The 17801-nt window shown below is 42.9% G+C and overlaps 1 protein-coding gene across 6 annotated transcripts; it reads left to right on the top strand.

The window, feature by feature from the left end:
* Positions 1 to 3142: 3142 nt before the first annotated feature.
* Positions 3143 to 17510, top strand: cyth1b (cytohesin 1b). 6 transcript variants are annotated; one of them, XM_029527080.1, is made up of 13 exons: positions 3143 to 3322; positions 10340 to 10422; positions 12958 to 13022; positions 13540 to 13606; positions 13732 to 13850; positions 14252 to 14445; positions 14651 to 14799; positions 15231 to 15342; positions 15546 to 15548; positions 15907 to 15983; positions 16101 to 16172; positions 16490 to 16644; positions 16710 to 17510. In XM_029527080.1, the coding sequence occupies exons 1-13, from the start codon at positions 3235 to 3237 to the stop codon at positions 16786 to 16788; spliced, it is 1263 nt and encodes a 420-aa protein (XP_029382940.1). In that variant the 5' UTR covers positions 3143 to 3234; the 3' UTR covers positions 16789 to 17510. The 6 variants fall into 6 exon arrangements, with proteins under 6 accessions (XP_029382940.1, XP_029382941.1, XP_029382943.1 ...); XM_029527083.1 differs by lacking the exon at positions 3143 to 3322 and adding an exon at positions 5626 to 5794; XM_029527082.1 differs by lacking the exons at positions 3143 to 3322; positions 15546 to 15548 and adding exons at positions 7135 to 7425; positions 7861 to 7959 and having other exon boundaries at positions 15231 to 15343; positions 15905 to 15983.
* Positions 17511 to 17801: the final 291 nt, after the last annotated feature.

Here is a 17801-nt window from a genome sequence, read left to right as displayed (position 1 = left end):
TAATAGAATACTTGATTATCCCATTTTGGATATGTGATCAAAAATATTCCTCACAAAAACATCAGAATAGAGCTCATTAAAAACTCATGAGTTACTTATAGTGCATCAGTGGTGTTTCTCACCTTGGACCACTCTGGCCAGATAAAGCTGCACACTCCCTTCCCTGGTCTAAATAAATCATACATTTCCACATGAACACTGTCTCTTGTAGTTTTAACGCCACCCAGTGGCTTTTACAGGACGAAGCAGCTTCTCAGAAATAACCAAACTCGTCAGGGTTTCCTCTGCTGAGGGCAGGTGTATCATTGTGGTACATTAAAACACAGGTTAATGTAACACAGTTAGCAAAAGAAACAAAAAAATATAAAAACAAAAAGAAAAACAAGAAGCCACCATCTGGGAAAAAATTCCTGATCACGTTAAAGCATTTCTTATAATAAAGTTGTGACAGAAGCGACACGTGGAACTTCTCACCCACAGCCTGCATTACATTCATTCTTATGAGATGTTACTAATGTGACTCATGGCTAAAGCAGCTATGGAGAAAAACCCCCCCCAAATTATTTAGATTTTTCCAGATATTTGAGCCAAACTTCTGAGTCAACTGTCATGGCTCAAGCATCCATCAGTACATTCACAGTTCATCAGGAATTTGCACACAGAAGGTCACGAATTTAATGTGAGGACACACAAATTGCATCATTTTCTCTTGTAAATGATTCAGCAGCATCAACAGCTCAGTCTGCATACCGTAATGTGTTGGATCTCTCTTTTCCTTCGCCTCCAATACCATGTTTTTATTTGGTTTTAATCTTGTTGTTGAAAGATGACAGATGGTCGAACTGCTGCAGAAGACACTTAACATGTTCCAGAGGCCAATTCAGCGATGATTGCTTTGCCTCTTTTGTCAGATTGTCTGTCATGTTTTTTCCGACTGAAGGTTCATTCTGTTAGATACTTTCAGGTCAGGACAGTCTGTACTCCCTCCGATACTGCGTGTCCTCTTTTAAAAGACTCAGACCGATCATCGCTTGGAAAAGTGAAATGTGGTGGCAGGAACATCAGAGCAAAAGCTACCTAAAATTTCTCCTGATGTTAACTGAAGCTGTCAGTTGAATCAGACAGACTGTCACGACGGCTCTTTTGTAGTGTTTCAATGCTGATTAGCAAATGTCAGCACGATAACAGTGTAAACGAAGAAGGCCGGTGTGGTTTTTATGTCAGAAAGATTATTTCAACAGTTGATTTATGTCCATTTTTATCCAGTTATGCTGCCTGAATCTTTTCAAATATTAAGCAGCAGCAAACGTTGCTTTCACCCAACTGCACACATCATCTATATATACAGATATTTATATGAAAGGTCCATGTGTGCGCAGTTTGTCAGCCTCCCTCCTGATGACTCCTGACGCTGTGGAAACAGACGTTCTCTCTTTATCTTATTTTATATGCAAATCACATAAAAGTTCACTGATGCTGCTTAATGCTGCACCACCTACTCTTCCTCTGTTTGTCAGAGCTCCTGCCTCCTGTGACGCCTGGTTTCTAAAGCTGAATGTGCTCGATTTATATTTATAGTTGGGTATAAAGCGGTCTCAGAGCATTTAGATTTGCTTTAGAAAAGTAGTTTAGTGAGTTTGAAACTCTTGAAGCAACAAAATGCACCTTGATAGTGAAATTACAGACGATTTGTGGCAGCACATGGTGTCATTTTCAATAAAAGCTATCATGAGTGTTATTTTTTTGCCATGGTAATATTCTACCATGTGCAGTTTTGTATCGTTAGGGTGTGTCATCACCCGAGGCAGGGGCGGGGGGGTCAAGTGTGACAGAAAGAGGTCAGCGTCAAAGAGAGGGGGGGGGCATGGATCACAGACACAAATAGATTTAACGAGTGAAAGAGACGCTCATGGGAATCGTAGCACATGTGACAGAGATGCTGTTTCACGTTCACACACAGCGTTTGTATGACTGGAAGCAGACAACATGACATAAGATCAGGAGGGGGGAAGCCTCTCGTTGTGTTTCTGCTTCTACTGCAATCACTGCTGACTCTCACTGCTACATTTATTCTGTTTACAAAACATTGTTGAGGTTAAATGAAGCGCGCTGTTCAAGTCTGATTTCAATTTAACCTGAATCTATGTGCAACGTGCAGGGACCCTCTTTTAAGACTTGAAAATAAACCACAGGAGCCACATCAAGGCTTCCCATTGTCATGTCAGTTCACATCGTAGTTCTGTAAGTTCACAACAAAGAAAGAAACAAAAACCACAAACCAGCTGACGCTGCCTGAGCCGGGGGCCTTTGGGACAGATGCCAGGCTGGTAATCCAACTTTGGCTTCTGCTACTAATACACTGAAGGACACTTCTGCAGCCATTACAGCTGCTGCTTCGATCATTGAGACATTTTATCTGGAATAAGCTGAATTTGTTTTATGTGCTACTTAAATCAGATTTAGCTCTGTTGCTCAAAACATGTATGACTACAGGTGGGCAAGTTACAATTTTTAAATTGAGTACTTCAAGAAGTTAAGTGAACTCATGCTAATTGTTATATTGTGAATATTTTACATTTGCAGTAAACGGTGTAAATATACAATATACAATATAAATCAGGTGTCTGCCTTTGTGTGTGTGTTTGGTCAGCTCTGACAAAATAAAACTGGGTGTGTGGGGGTGTGAAGCAGGAGGATAAGAGTTTGTGTGCATGTGTGTGTCCATTTGTCACCACTTCCAAGAATACTTCGACAACTGGTCAAAGTAACACAGCAGTGGGTGTGTTTCTATATGCGGCACGTCTGTTCCTCATGTGTGTTTTTATGTGCAGTTGTTGTTTTGTTTTGTTTTTTCAGTCTGTTTTGTAACGTCCATTGACAGGTCTGACAGGGTGCTGGGTTTTTGTGTGAGCAGTAGTGGAAGTGTGGAGCGCGTTAGGCTGAATTCAGGAGTGAGGTCAAGTGTGAGAACATGAGGCAGGAGGGAGGAGAGAGAGCGGCGAGTGTTTTTCTGAGAGTCTGTCAGAGTCTGGCAGCAGTCGGAGGAGAAAACACCGGAGCTCGTTCACTCAATCAGCTTCCCGCTGTGGAGCCCGAGGCTGGATCAGTCTCCTTTTTCAGTCCAGTGTGATGCCGACCGACGGTGGGGGAGTGAAGAACGGAGATGCTGAGAGGAAACCGTCAGCCTGAGACGTTGTTTTTTTAAGCACAAACTCCTGAAGTGGCCGTGTTGTGATGGGGACTGTCAGTGAGCTGTGTGCCTCCAGTTTCCAGGCTTTTCTCTGCCCTACAGTGCGACCAGGGGCGCCTGCTGCAGCCACAGGTAACACAACACTCACCTTCAGAAGCACCCAACATCCTTTCTCAATTCCTTCATTTTATTTCTATTAACATAACTTTATTCATTTATCACGTGCTGAGAGAAAAGCAGCACAAAGTGTTAATGTGAATGTAAAATGAAACTGATTTAAATGTAAATAAACCACATTTAGAGTCACTTGTTTTACATCACGGCTGTATTTGTGTGTAGAAATAGTTGAGCTGTTCTGTAAAGGATCATTTGATTTAAAGATTTGTTGCCGTCTGTGTTTTGATTCCTGGCGCCATCATACTTTGTTGAAGTAATGATGAGAAACCCATCTGATGGCTGAACATGAGGTGCATGTGGACGAGAGAACTGTGTACAAGAGCAAAGAAAAAGTGAAACCTGAATTCAAATTGAGTATCATCATTGTTAATATTTTAGGTTTTTGGCTGGTTTTCTGCTCCTTTTGTGCGACTCTTGATGGAAGGCCTTTAAATGACAGTACATGGAGAGCAAGACTGGCACAAAGTGCTATCAGTGTTCAGTTGCCGTGGTGATTTATAGTTGGGTTATCAAGACAGAGAGCACTGTGTAGTGTGTGTGTGTGTGTGTGTGTGTGCCATGCTGTGTTTTTGACATTTTTGTGGTCATGTACACACATGACTCAGGCAAACTGTGTGTGTGTGTGTGTGCACGCGATGGTGGGCTTGATTCGAGAACATGACGCACACCCATCATCCTCTGGTCCAGGATCCTCCTCCCCAGTGGGTGCTTCGGTGACATAATCTCCATCGCTGCCCACTGTTCTCCCTCTGCGCAGGTGCTTTGTTACACTCTTTCACTTCATGCTGCTCATTCAAAAGCCGTTACACAATGAAAGCAGTCAGGATATCACCATTGGCAATACAGGCTTGTGACTTTTCTCTCTGTGGCTGGTATTCCCCCCTCCTATTTATTATTTTTACCATCAAGGCCTCAACATGAACAGAGAAGTTTTTCATTGAGCGAAGAGGATTCACTCCATCAGTGGCTTCCTTTGAGAACAGCTTACCATTCATTCATTTATCTGGAAAAGTCCTCTTTATCGTCCTTAGAGCTGCAGATAGCGCCCGTGTTTCCAGACACCTCCACCCATGTACAAATGAGGAAGAGTTCCTCTTGAAAATGCTTCTCCATCTGAGCTTTACGAGAGGAGGAAATCAAATTTCTCCTTTACTTGGGTGAGCCGAGCCTTTAAGCTGTTAAATTGCAGCAGCTCTTCCTCGTCTTTCCCAAACATATCCTGTTTTTGGTCTGTCCAAACTCTGAATAAAGCACTGATTGAAACCCACAGCTGCAATCCTTGCGCCCTCCTTTCCTCCATCCTTCCCTTCATCCTCTCCTCTCCCTTCCTCTCTCCCTTCACACACAAGCCATCCATCTCTCATATCAAACCTGCTTCCTTGGGTCTTCACACCCATTTGGATAAAGGCGTCCCCCTTATTCTGCAGGTGAAGAGGATATTATTTCAAACTCGATTCATTTCAGCCGTGTTATGTCGAACATCCTCTTCCTGCTTGAATGGAGAGAAATGTATGTCCCTGCCAAGTCTGTCATCATGCCAACAGGGTGGAGTGCAAAAACCTGAAAACTAGAAACATTAACACTTATTCCTCACCCGAAACAAATAAAACTTTTTTTTCCACACAGAAACAGTACGGCAGAATCAAGAAATGTTAGTGTAAATCAAACATGTAACTTGGAAACTCAGAACTAGGAAAGAATAAAACTAAAACTTCAGGCACAAGCTGGACTTTAAAAGTTAAAATGTTAACTTGATAATTCACAATTTTGACTTTGCCAAAGTTGTTTTTTTTTAACAATCTCATATTTTAGGGCACTGCGAGGTTCATGTTGGAGTTTAAAACCAGATAGATTCCATGTCAGTTTCTTGCATGAGATTTTCTCTGAGATTTAGATATTTCCTGCAGAGTATTCCTCTAACCCAAGGTCTGTTGTTCACATACAAACATCATTCACACAGAAAAGAAACAATGAGACGTAAAAACATGGAAACCCAAGGAAGCTAAATAAGAGAAGAACAACACTGTGCAAAAGATAAACAGTAAAAGAAGCTAGATGAAAGAAAAAGAAGATGGATTATAAATAGATAATTAGTTAAATAAATTATATGTAATTAGATAGATGGATAGATCGATAATTAGATAAATAAATTATAGGAAATTAGATTATAATTAGATGTCAGCAGCAGTGCTGAGCTGCTCTCTGATTGGCTGTTGCCCCGGCGGCCCCTCCTACGTCATCCCCCTTCAGCCGGCCGTCTGTCCGGACAGTTGTCACCGACTGCCGGTTTAACGGCGACCGACGGACCGAAGCACCGGCACTTTTCCACCGTTAAAGTCACTTTAAACCAGAAGAAAACACCGCAGGTCTCCTGCCCGGGGCCAGTCGGCGGCACAGCCATGGTGTTGAAGTCGGAAGACGGAGTTGGTGAGTCGCCTGTCCCGGTTAGGCTCCAGTGAGCGGAGCTAACTTAGAAGCTAACCAGGCTAACGCAACTTTAACTGGTAGCATCACAACTGAAGCTCTTCATCAGGCTCTTTGGTCTGTGATCATCTGGATAAACTTCTCCAGCAACAAGTCCCCGTCTGACTGATTGGCTCATACTCTGTCAGTCCTCATCCACTGGCACAAGAGACCCATTATTATTAATCTGGATCGGAGCCAGGCCTCATGGGGGTTTGTGCTTATTGTGTCTATAAATACAGTCAGTGCGACCATTTGTTGGTAGGAAATGAAGGAGTTGTTCCCTTTTTTTATTTTTATTTTGCATAACTTGGCTTTATGGTTGTTTTTTGATTGTGTGGCATAAGAGTTGGACACTTTGGTGGAGAGACTGCAGAAGGTCAGCACAGGGAGAGAAACAGTAAAAACACTGAGTTCAGTTCTGGCTTCCTCACAGCTGTTTCCTCTCACAGGATGTGGTTTTCCACATAGGTGTCTGTTTCTGTCTGCTGGGAAACGTCAGTCAACATGGCTCAAATAAGTGTCAAGTGAGGAAAATGTGATCAATAACGCACGCTTGCTTTTAGGAAAGGTTTTCTGCTGTCCAGTAGGAGCAACAGATCGCTTCTCTCTCCACTTGTGTGTAAGAATAGTCACACCACTGCCGGCCCATTTGTTGTCTTTTTCTTGCTTTCTGTTTTGATTTTCTGTCCCAGTGCACATTTTCTCCTCCCCTGTTGTTGGATTTGTTTCTGCTTCCTTGCTCATTGGACCTTTTGAGCCTTAAGGCTGCATGAATGCGATCAGTCATCAGGGAGTTTACCATGACCACAGGGTTATATCACTTGGTCGAGCTTGTTGTCCTTGGGCCAGGGTATATTGAGAGGGACAATTATTGCTTTGTAAAAACTGAAGTGGACAATAATTGCCTTGTTAATGGCACAGGAAGCTGAAAGACGAACAAATAATGTTGCCATCATAACCGCACTGCTTTGCCTTGGGTTCTGGGTCAGCTGCCTCTGGTCGTTGGTGTGTGTGTGTTCATTTTAGCAAGAAAACACATGTGATGAGCAGAGAAAGTAGAAAGACCTCCGATCTAATTTGGCCAGATTCAGGATCTGCCCCCCACGTATGTCGTACATGATTTTAAGACGGACGCAGAACTGCACCGCCTCGTCCTCCTCCCTCGGACGCTGGTGTCCACGTGGGGGAGCCTGTGTTTGATGCTTACTGAAGGAGGGAGGAGTCAGAATGGACTGTGGGTGGGATGGGGGAGAGAGAGATGAGGGTTCAAGGGTTTTCTCTGCTGCCTCTCAGACACACAAACACACACACACACACACACACACACACACACACTCACACTCACACTCATCGTCACTTAGCTGCAGGCCTGCTCCCTTCTGAAATGGGTGCCCAGGGATTATAGAGCCTGGGAGGCTGGACTAGAGGACCACAGGATTGGGGTTGGAAAAATCAGGCTGGACTGGATTATTACTCTGCTGTTGGAAACACCAGACTGGACTGCAAGACATAAACTGTTTTATACTGGAATTGGTGACTAGGCCAGGCAACTTTGCAGACCCTGGATCTGCAGTGAGACTCAAACCCTGGTTGTGAGTATTTTCAGCTGCAGTCAGACTGATGGTAAAACACTTTCTGTGGTACAGACCTCGGGAGTGTGACACAAATGTGTAGGTGTTAAATGTGTCATCATTACTTCTGCTTTAGGCTTATTTTGCTGAAACTCCTTTGAATTAGTGTGCATGTGTGTGTTTGCCTGTCTGTGTGCGTGCGTGCGTGCATGTGTGCGCTGTCATATCTTCCTCTGAAATCTCACCTCATAAGAGTTGGAAATCCCATCACAATGTATGATTTGGTAACAAATGATTGATGGGGTTGTTTTTTTTTTTTCCTGTCATTGCGTCTGACAAAAGATGTGACGCGTTGCATAACTTACAAACAGAGCTGTGGGAGTAAGACAGAAATGAACCACAATTCTGGATATGTTGGTTGTCCCGAGCAGCTGGTCATCAGTATTGCTATGACAGGGTGTCCCATTACTTTGGAACATAAACACGCTCTGGGACATCAAGGCTATGCTGGGCAGCTGACTGAGGAGCCCCAAAGATGGACGTTTATGTCAGAGCGTAAGTGTGCGTTTTTATTATTTCTTTGTGATGAGATGACAGTGTTTAGTGAACCAACGTTAATCTACTGTTATTTTCTCTGTCAATGAAGAGCCAGAATAGAGGAAGTGAGGGTGAATGCCAGTTTCACTGCCACCCTGCTCACAATGGTGTGTTATTCTCGTCCTCAGGTTTATAATAAGAGCTACTTCGGCCTAGTTAATGCTTTCTCCCTGAGCAAGGGGCATGTGTGTTATGAGCAAGTGTGTCAGTGTCTGTGTGTTGGCAGTATGTAAATAACACCAGTATCCAAGCCTGCAGCACCTGTCACACCACATTGGGCTTTTTAGTATTTTCCTTTAGTCAGAGGGGGAGTACCATGGAAGAAATATTCTTTTGTCTGGTTGGACTTATTCCAAAAAAGCCCCAGTGGAAGTCGCTTTGAGATCAAGACCTAATTTTTAAATGAGACCGGAGATTAGAAACATTGAAGATAAAAGTACAACATAAAAGACTAACTGGAGTTGATTACTTTGTTTTTGGGCTGCTCTCATCATCGACTCATCAGTTGATAACTTGTTCATGTTCCTAGAGTTTGTTCTTCAAAGTGTCAGACAATAGAGGAATTTCCCTTCACTAGTTTCTGATTTGAAGTTTGTCAGAAAAATATTTACTTTTACAAAGAAAGGAGAAGCAGCAAGTAGTCACATCAAACATGACGTGCAATTTTAACCAAAAATGATTGCCCTTTACTCGGGTTGATCATTTTACTGTATTTGGCACTTTTGATGTATTTCTGCTGTCATGATGTCTCAACACTTCAGTCACACCCGATCTTAAATGACCTTGTTTCCTTGAATTGCTCCAGAGGTTGACACAGAGCAACCTGGTTATGATGGGGAAGTAAAAGGACAGCGTGACTCCTCTAATGAGGCTGACCAGCAGCAGCAGCAGCACAGCTTGACTCGTCCTCTGTGACCTCTTCTTACTTCTCTCTGCACAAATGTTGCCTTTTCTTCTCATTTGGGCTGGAGAGAATAGCTGTAGCAGAGACGTCCTTATGAGGCAGCCGGGGGAGAGGAGCAGCAATTACAGCCGACAGTGAAAAGGAATGAAATTTTGAAATCTTTAGACATAAAATATGCAGATCAGCAGACGGACGAACTTTTGCCTCTGTTTCCTTTTCATATTGTTCTCTTTTCTTTTTTCCGCTCTCATGTTTTCTTAAGAAACACCACAAACGGCCTTTTCCTCTTCAGCTTATCATTCCTCTGCAGATATTATGTGTGTCTGTCTGCCTCTTTAGCTTCTGATCTATCAGACCACACATTTGGTCATGTACAGTTAGGGGTGTGTTTTATATGGAGGGAGGAGGACAGTAAGGATGTTTGAGCGTAACAGATGCAGTAAGATATCAAGACTAACGTACCATTTTCATATTATCACTCATTTGCTGTTGCGTTCCAATGAAGGCTAGTTAGTTCAAACTGTAACAATTAATTCATTAGTCATTTGACAACTTGTTTAACAGCAGCTAACGAGATGATCATTGAATCATTTGTTGCATGATGTTTCCTCAAATGTGAAGATTTTCATGCATTTCAGTAAAGTGACTCACTTGGACATTCGGTTCACATCTGGTTTGTCAGCTGAGAGAGGAATCAGGAAAACACTCAGCAGAGTAATTGATCATGAAAGTATGTGTTTGCCTCAGGTAATAAATGACGAAAAGCTGTGTGAAAATATCTTTTCTTTTGATTTTAGTATATTTTAGAAGTTTGTCACGTGTTGGACACTCTGGTGTTGTTGTGTTGCATCTTTGCAGCAGCCACTGAACTGTGTGGTTTAGTCCTAGTTAAACACGAAAGCCTTTACTCTGATTAAAGAAAAATTAAAAATATTTCATGTGTTTCTGGCAAGTTTCCTCCCATTCTTCTCTGCAGAGGAGTTCAGTGTCTGTGTCACACCTACACGATTTCTGTCATTATTCTCCAGAGTTTCAGTGGCCTTTAAAGCTGCCTGTTTTTACAATTGCTACTCAGTTAGGGAAAACATAAATTTCACTTTTAGCTGTAAAGGGGAAACCCTTACACCCAAAATATAGGAAAAAAAGAATTAATTGTTTTTGTTGTGTCCCCCTCCTCACTGAGCAGTTCTACTATGGCCAGCAGTCGTTATGTTTCAGCTTGTGTGTGAGTAAATTTATATAAACGGGCTTTGATTTCATCCCGTATTTTAAGGTTTAGATGTCAGGGTGGTTGATGGATCAAAGATTGTGTTGCCATAGTGATCCAGAGCATTGGGACTCTCAGGTCTCTCATATTCACGTGCACTTGTGTGTGTGTGTAATATTTCATCTTTGTTTTTGAGTGTTACATGCTCTTCTCTCTCCTCTGCTCAGTGCCTGATGACCTCAGTCCAGAGGAGAAACAGGAGCTGGAGAGCATCCGCCGCAGAAAACAGGAGCTCCTGCAGGACATCCAAGTAAGAGCAGCACTCAGAGTGCTTAGTCTGTGTCCGGGCTTTTGTTGAATCTGAATCCTTTTCAATCACGCATTTAACCTTTTTAAGTAGTTTGTTTGGTTGTGAATCAATCTGTAGGTAAACAAGTAAAGGTAATTGTGCATTAGGCCAGACAAACATGACAAAGCCAGTTCACCAATATTACATCCCCTTAAAATAACCAGGTTCAGTTAAACGTGAGCTGCATTCATCTGGAGTCTATTTCTGTTTTCTGTCTTGGACCAAATACTTCCCCAACTGGGCAGCAATGAAAGGGAGCTTGTTTTCGTCCTTGCTGTGAACCTTGTGGTTATCTAGACTGTTGTAAATTTTCCTCTTTAACATTAAAGTTTTCTAAATGTTAGGTTCAACAATTTTTACAATGTAGGACAAAATACAACATTAGTCTGAGGCTTCAGCTTTCAAAGGGTTCCTTCCAAAGCTGCTATAAAATGTCTGCCGTGTTTCTCTGATGCCTCATTAATGTTTTTGTTTCATTGTTCATGTTGAATTACTGACTACTGTTTTAAAACAGATGTGCTGTGAACTTTTCCTTTAAACGGTTTTAATTGTGTCTAACTGAAGAACAAAATCACTTGTGTTGTTTACCTTTCCATCTTTTTCTCACATCTCATTGTTCAGGTTGTTCTTTCTTCTCTCTTCAACCTTGACTAGATTGGTTCCTCCATGTCTAGACAAATGTGGCCAGGGAGGCATACATACATAAGTGTGTGTGTGTGTGTGTGTGTGTGTGTGTACGTACATACATACAGACATTAATTTGTGTGGGTGTGTATTTTTAGGTTAGGGGGTTATAAGGGTATGACCAGCAGAGCGTTACTGTACGCATTCAAGACAGATGATCCTCTTTGTGAGGATGAATGTGTATGAGGGAGGGGGGGGTAGACCACACACACACATTTTTTGTGCTGCAGCAAAAAATGAAAACAGAATTTTAGAAATGTTTGCCTTGAGGACAGAAGTGGCTGAGCTCCAGAGATCCTGAATGGAAATGGGGAGAAACGTCCAGAAGGACAACCGCTTCTGGATGTCATGTCTGGTGCAAACCAGACATGACATCCAGAATTGAAGCCAAGCAGTTCAGTCTTGGTTTCATCAGACCAGAGCATCTTGTTACTCACAGTCTGAGAGTTCATGAGGTATCTTTTTTTACAAACCAAGCAGCTTTTGTGCGTCTCTCCCTGAGGAGAGGCTTCCATCTGGACGCTCTGCCATAAAGTCCAGGTCGCTGGAAAGCTGCAGTCAGGCGTATTTATAGTTGAATTCCTGTAAGCAGCACATGTAAAACATAAGAAAACTGGGCCTTTATCTAAAGTTTGTCCATCCTGCTGCCACAAACACCACTAATGTTTTAGGGGTGTGGGTGTTAACTGCCCCTCCAGGCAGAGAGCTGAAGTAACTACATAAGACCCAGATCTCCTCCTGTCCCCCTCAGTTACTGACTTTAAGGGAGCAGTCTGTTTGTGTGTTTCTGTATAATATATACAGAAATATGAAATATCAGAATTGTCCTTTGAATTAAAAATCCGAAGAACAAGACAAACTCACCAAACCAACTACCCAAAAAGAATTGTAAAGAAATGTTAATGAACATGGATTCAGTGAATGCATCTACGCCGTCTCTAGTCCTCAGTAAGCAAGCAGGGCATCCAAAACACAAACACACCCCGAGGACAAAGACGCTCTTCTTAGATTGATGGAGTTTATTACTGAGGTAAAGTCCTGCTGTGGGCTTCACTCCCCCATGCTCCGCCCCTGTCATGCCCCAGGGGCAGATGGGTAATGAGCCATGAAATATCCCAGTAATGGAGACAGAGGATGCTGTTAGTTTATACAGAACAGTATCCATGGAAACACACATGGAGGAATCCAGACAGCTGAGTTTCTGTATCTGGTTCTAACTCTGACCTGAGACTCCTGTCTGGTCAACGTCTGCGTCTCTTTTTCTCGTATGATCTTTTCTGCTGGGCTCAGTGCTTCTCCATCTGTTTCCCTCCCTGTCCTTTCCTCCTCTAAAGCTCGGCGCCTGAGCAGCTTTTCTTAGCCGGTCAGAGTCTTTGATCCTGCATACTCCCGTCTCTCCACCCGTGTGACAACGGACCAGCGAGGGTGTTGGGGGGGGGGGGGGCTGATAAAACTAGGTCAGCTGAGGGGATAAGAGCAGGAGCAGGGAAAGGGTGGTCGGCTCTGACCCCAGAACAGGTGCTACAACTCCCAGAGAGGCTTTTCCACATAACTCCTGCTGAGACGAAGAATGAATCACATCTGCCTTCTTCTGGGATTTTACTGGGCCACGTGTCCAGTACAAGCTAGCGTGGGAGTGCTGACATCCATGTGTGATGAATTCTGCTAATGCTGAGATCAAAGCACCTCCAGAGGTTCATGTAAAGGGTCCGACATCACACAGGTCACGGGCACGTAGGTGCTCAGAAGCCAAACACAACAGACAACATTATTTCTTCCTCTCTCTGTTCCTCTCTCTCTGTCTGCTCTCAGAGACTGAAGGATGAGATAGCAGAAGTGACTAGTGAGATTGAAAACCTGGGCCTGACTGAAGAGAGGTAAAGTGGTGCTCAACAACCATTTTTCTGTGTGTGTAGGCGGCTGTGGTCCACTCAGCCTTTGTTTTAGTGAAGTGTGTTCACAGTTAAAACCAGAAAAATCAGCCGTACGCTCAAAACAGCGTTTACTCTGCTGTGGGATTTAGAACGGCTTAAGAATGTGTAGAAACTCCGGGTTGAAAAGAAAATAAAGAAAATAAAGAAAAACACTCCCTCCTCCTCTCAGACCATGAGGTGACCCACTGATATTCAGTAAACAGAAGAGGTCCATCTACTTTAACATCGCCGAAAGCTTTCTCATTGTCAGCAGCTGAGTAAGGCTTTGAGAGATGTTTAATCAAGGTTACCTGTGGATGTCAACAATCGCAACATGAAGTATAGAACACAGAAAAACCACAAAATATCACATCTGAGATGCTAGAAAGCTTTAGAGTTTTTAGTCAATAAGAAAACTTCTCAGCATTTCTGCAGTAAAGCTGTTCGTTGAGGTTCTTTCTTTCAAACTTTTTGTTTTCAGGAAAAGCATGCAGAGGAATAAACAGATGGCCATTGGCCGAAAGAAGTTCAACATGGATCCTAAGAAGGTGAGAACGACCCAACGTTGGGCTCTTCCTCCGTGTAACAAGGAATGAGTATCAGTGTCAATTAAACCTTTGAAAATGTGGAAAAACGTCCAGCGTGTAACATTCAGGCCTGATTCTCTCGTCAGGGAATATCTTTCTTGATGGACAGCTCGCTGCTGAAAAACACCAGTGACGACATTGCTCAGTTTCTCTACAAGGGGGAGGGGCTTAATAAGACGGCCATTGGGGACTATCTGGGGGAGCGGTAAGTGTTGCTTCCATCAGAGGTCACGACCGTGTGAAGAAAAACAACGAGACTAAAACTGAGGCAGCTGCTTTAGCTTCAGTCGTTATTCATTTTATTATTTAGACGTTTTGCTTTATGTACTTGACATGTCAAAATCTCTAAAACTTCATATGTTTAAAAAAAAATAAATAAAAAAAAAAGGCCTCATCAGTCAGCTATAGTGCTCCACTTAAATGAGCTTATGTTGCATCAGCCGTTTTAAAAGATCATCCATTAATCAGTTGGTACGATTTGTCTCATTTCATCCGTCCCTAAGCTGCCAACACACATAACAGAGCTGCTATTCTTCATCCTGTGGTCCTTCTGTTTTCTCCCTCCTGGTGTGTGTGTGTTTGTTTGTTTTATATTGTGTCATGCAGGGATAACTTCAACATTGAGGTTCTGCACGCCTTCCTGGAGTTGCACGAGTTCACGGACCTGAACCTGGTTCAGGCTCTCAGGCAGTTCCTGTGGAGCTTCAGGCTGCCGGGCGAAGCTCAGAAGATCGACCGCATGATGGAGGCGTTCGCCCAGCGATACTGTCACTGTAACCCCGGAGTGTTTCAGAGCACAGGTACAGTCTGAGTTTCAGTCATCAAACAATCACACTGAACTATGTTCAGGCACTTTTAAATGCAAAATTTAATTCAAACTTCCTGCACACGTTAGAAATAAAACTCAGATAAGACAAAGAAACTGTGTTACTGACTCTGAGCCAGCTGCCTGAGCTCTCATCTGTAAAATACTGAGTCTAAAAGTTTTTTTTTCTTTCTTTACAGATACCTGTTACGTGTTGTCGTTCGCTGTGATCATGTTGAACACCAGTCTACACAACCCCAACGTGAAGGACAAACCCTCCGTTCAGAAATTCACAGCGATGAACAGAGGAATCAACGACGGAGGAGACCTGCAGGAGGAGCTGCTCAGGGTGAGACAGATCTGAGATCATTCATTCATTCACGCCGATTCATGTGCTTCACGCCACCAGGTGACGCTCGGTCCAGATGAGGTGAATGAAATGTGTGTTAGATACAAAAAGGCAAATTTTACTGGAACATTTTCTATTCACATCCTTATCACAGATCAACACATTCCCCCTCGCTGGAGGACAATTTAACTCCCACACAGGCAGAAACCAGCTGACCGGGTCGGGCTGAAGGATCAGAGTTTTCCAAATCTGCCTTTAAACAACGGTTATAAATATATAAATATTTTAAAACAAAACCTTTTAAAATGTTTAAAAATGTACGTTTTCAGTCGTTTGGGTCGTCACAGCGCCTGCCTTCAGCCCACTTCATGAAACCGACCTGTACTCCATTTTATAACATTCCCACATCCGTGTTTGTTTCATCCCTGTAGAACCTGTATGACAGCATAAAGAACGAGCCCTTTAAGATCCCAGAGGATGATGGGAACGACCTCACACACACTTTCTTCAACCCCGACAGAGAAGGGTGGCTGCTGAAACTCGGTATGAGTCCGTTTGTGTGAAATGAATTGAAGTTCAGTTGGACAGCCCTCTAGTGGACTGGATCTGTAACAGCATGAGGAAGCTGAATCACTCAGAACAAAGTTGACTGTAAATTCAGACACTTCCAGTTTTTGTTGTGCTCATCGTTGTTGTTGTTTTTTTTTTTTGTTTGTTTGTTTGTGTTTCATGGGTTTTGACTCCAGGAGGTATGTATCCTTAATTCCCCAGCTTTACTGCACCGCTTTGCCTCTGAGCTGCCCCCTCCACTCCCCTCAGGCTTTTTTTGTCTGCCTTCACCTCCACATCTCATTTTAGTCAGCATAGACACAGATCATTCATTTTCACGTCTGATTTCACTCTTTATTCGATGTGAAAGAGCCAATAAAGTTCTTTCACATCAGCTTCTAACGGCTCTGAATTTTTAACCTTTCGCGATCAGGCAGCTGATTTGTGTCATCGTTGTGCTTCAGAGTGTCGCTGTTGCTGTCCAGTTTTACGTACCAACTCTTAACAGCTACAGTTGTGTGTTTGCTGAGGCAGCAGCTCACTTGTGTTTCTCCTCAGGTGGACGAGTTAAGACCTGGAAGAGACGCTGGTTCATTCTCACAGATAACTGCCTCTACTACTTTGAATACACCACTGTAAGTAATTCCTGTTTTGACTGCATGGCAGAGTAAGAACTGGAATATCTTCTAAACCAAAAGTTATACTTAGACCTCTCACGTTGTAATTTATTTTCTCTCTCCTGTGTTTACAAGGATAAAGAACCCAGAGGAATTATTCCTCTGGAAAATCTGAGCATCAGAGAAGTTGATGACTCCAAGAAACCGGTAAGTCGTTTTTCTCGTCCCTTCCTGACACATGTTGTCACACGTAAATACGCTCTGTTGCGAAACACGACAATGGCTGAAGCTCCTCAGCAAACCACTTAAATATATCCTCAAAGCGTTCTTTTACCTGTTCTCCAGTGAAACAGCACCAAGGGTCCAGTCTTTGCCGTTTCACAAGGAATTTTTTTTTTCTTCTGCTTTTTATCTCGTGTCGTCAGGAAGTCGACTTCTTCCCTCCAGGTCCAAACATACGTTTCAGATGTTTCCTGTCGGCTTCGGCCTCGTGACTCAGGTTGTTTGTGCTGATCTCTCCACAGAACTGCTTTGAGCTCTTCATCCCCAACCACAAAGATCAGGTGATCAAGGCGTGTAAGACGGAGGCAGACGGACGCGTCGTCGAGGGTAACCACACTTTTTACAGAATCTCTGCCCCGACCGCAGAGGAGAAGGACGAGTGGATCAACAGCATCAAGTGAGTCCTGTTTAATCTGCTGCTGACGATGGCTTACTGCATCTAACCTTTTATTTCACCTGCAGAGCCGCCATCAGCAAAGACCCGTTCTACGAGATGCTGGCTGCTCGGAAGAAGAAGGTGTCGTCTCTGAAGGGGCCGTAGAGCTGCTGAGGACTCGGCTCAGGATGTGGACCTGATACTGCTGCTCCTGCAGAGACACTCCGACCTGCGACGGAGGAGCCGGCTCGTAGAGATGCTCCTCTTTTGGTGTTCAGTCTTTACAGGTTTGACCTTCTGTTGACTTTTTTTTTTTTTTTTTTAAATCCCTGAGCCTCAACGTCTCAAACACTTCATTGGAGGAAAAACAGGAAGACGCGAGCAGCACATTTTCATCCAGATTGGAAACGTGATCAGTGTGAGACACTGAAGCCTAAATCATGTTGGTGATTGGGGAAAAAAAAAAGACGGCTCACTGACGTCTGACTAAAAACTTCTGAAGACAACGTTACAGTTGATGCTGGACAGCCAGTGTGAATCTCTTTATATTGTAGTTAGTTTACCATCTCTACTCTGATCAGCTGAGCTGTTTTCCAGATGGGGATCAAACCTGGACCTGGACTGAACTTAAATGAAGTTAGAAACTGTTCTGGTGTTGGACCTTGTCTGGGTCACTGGACTTCAGCCTTTAGTTTGTTTCCGTATAAAAGCTTTTTTTTTTTTCTTCTTCTTTTTCCTAAGTCTGTTTTCTTACTGCTGTTGTTCTTTTGTCAAAGCACTGTTAATGGACACAAAGGCATAAATGCATAAACAGCTAATATTTATTTATCCGAATTTCTTGTAATTTATTGTTTTCTGTTTTTGTCTCATTAAATTTTTGCAATTCAGTATTTGACCAATTTGTTGTATTGAAAAACACAGACTTGATTATCACTCTTCACTCTGTACAGGACTAGACTTGTTAATGGTTTACATTCTGTTTCTGGTTTTTATGACGCTCAGACCAAATCTGAAAAACAAACGAAAAGAAACAAAAGAAAAAAATAGTTCAAATCTGATAGATATTCAGAATTATTCACTGATAAATCCTGATTGATTTGAGAGATGAATCGTTTGGGTAATAAAATGAAAACCGATCAATTCAATGAAGTCAAAAAATAAGATTTACAGCAACGTGT

This window comes from Echeneis naucrates, chromosome 19, assembly GCF_900963305.1.
Source record: "Echeneis naucrates chromosome 19, fEcheNa1.1, whole genome shotgun sequence".
NCBI lineage: Eukaryota > Metazoa > Chordata > Actinopteri > Carangiformes > Echeneidae > Echeneis > Echeneis naucrates.
Note: the sequence above shows the minus strand (reverse complement) of the source record. Positions and strands in the feature narration are given on the sequence as shown.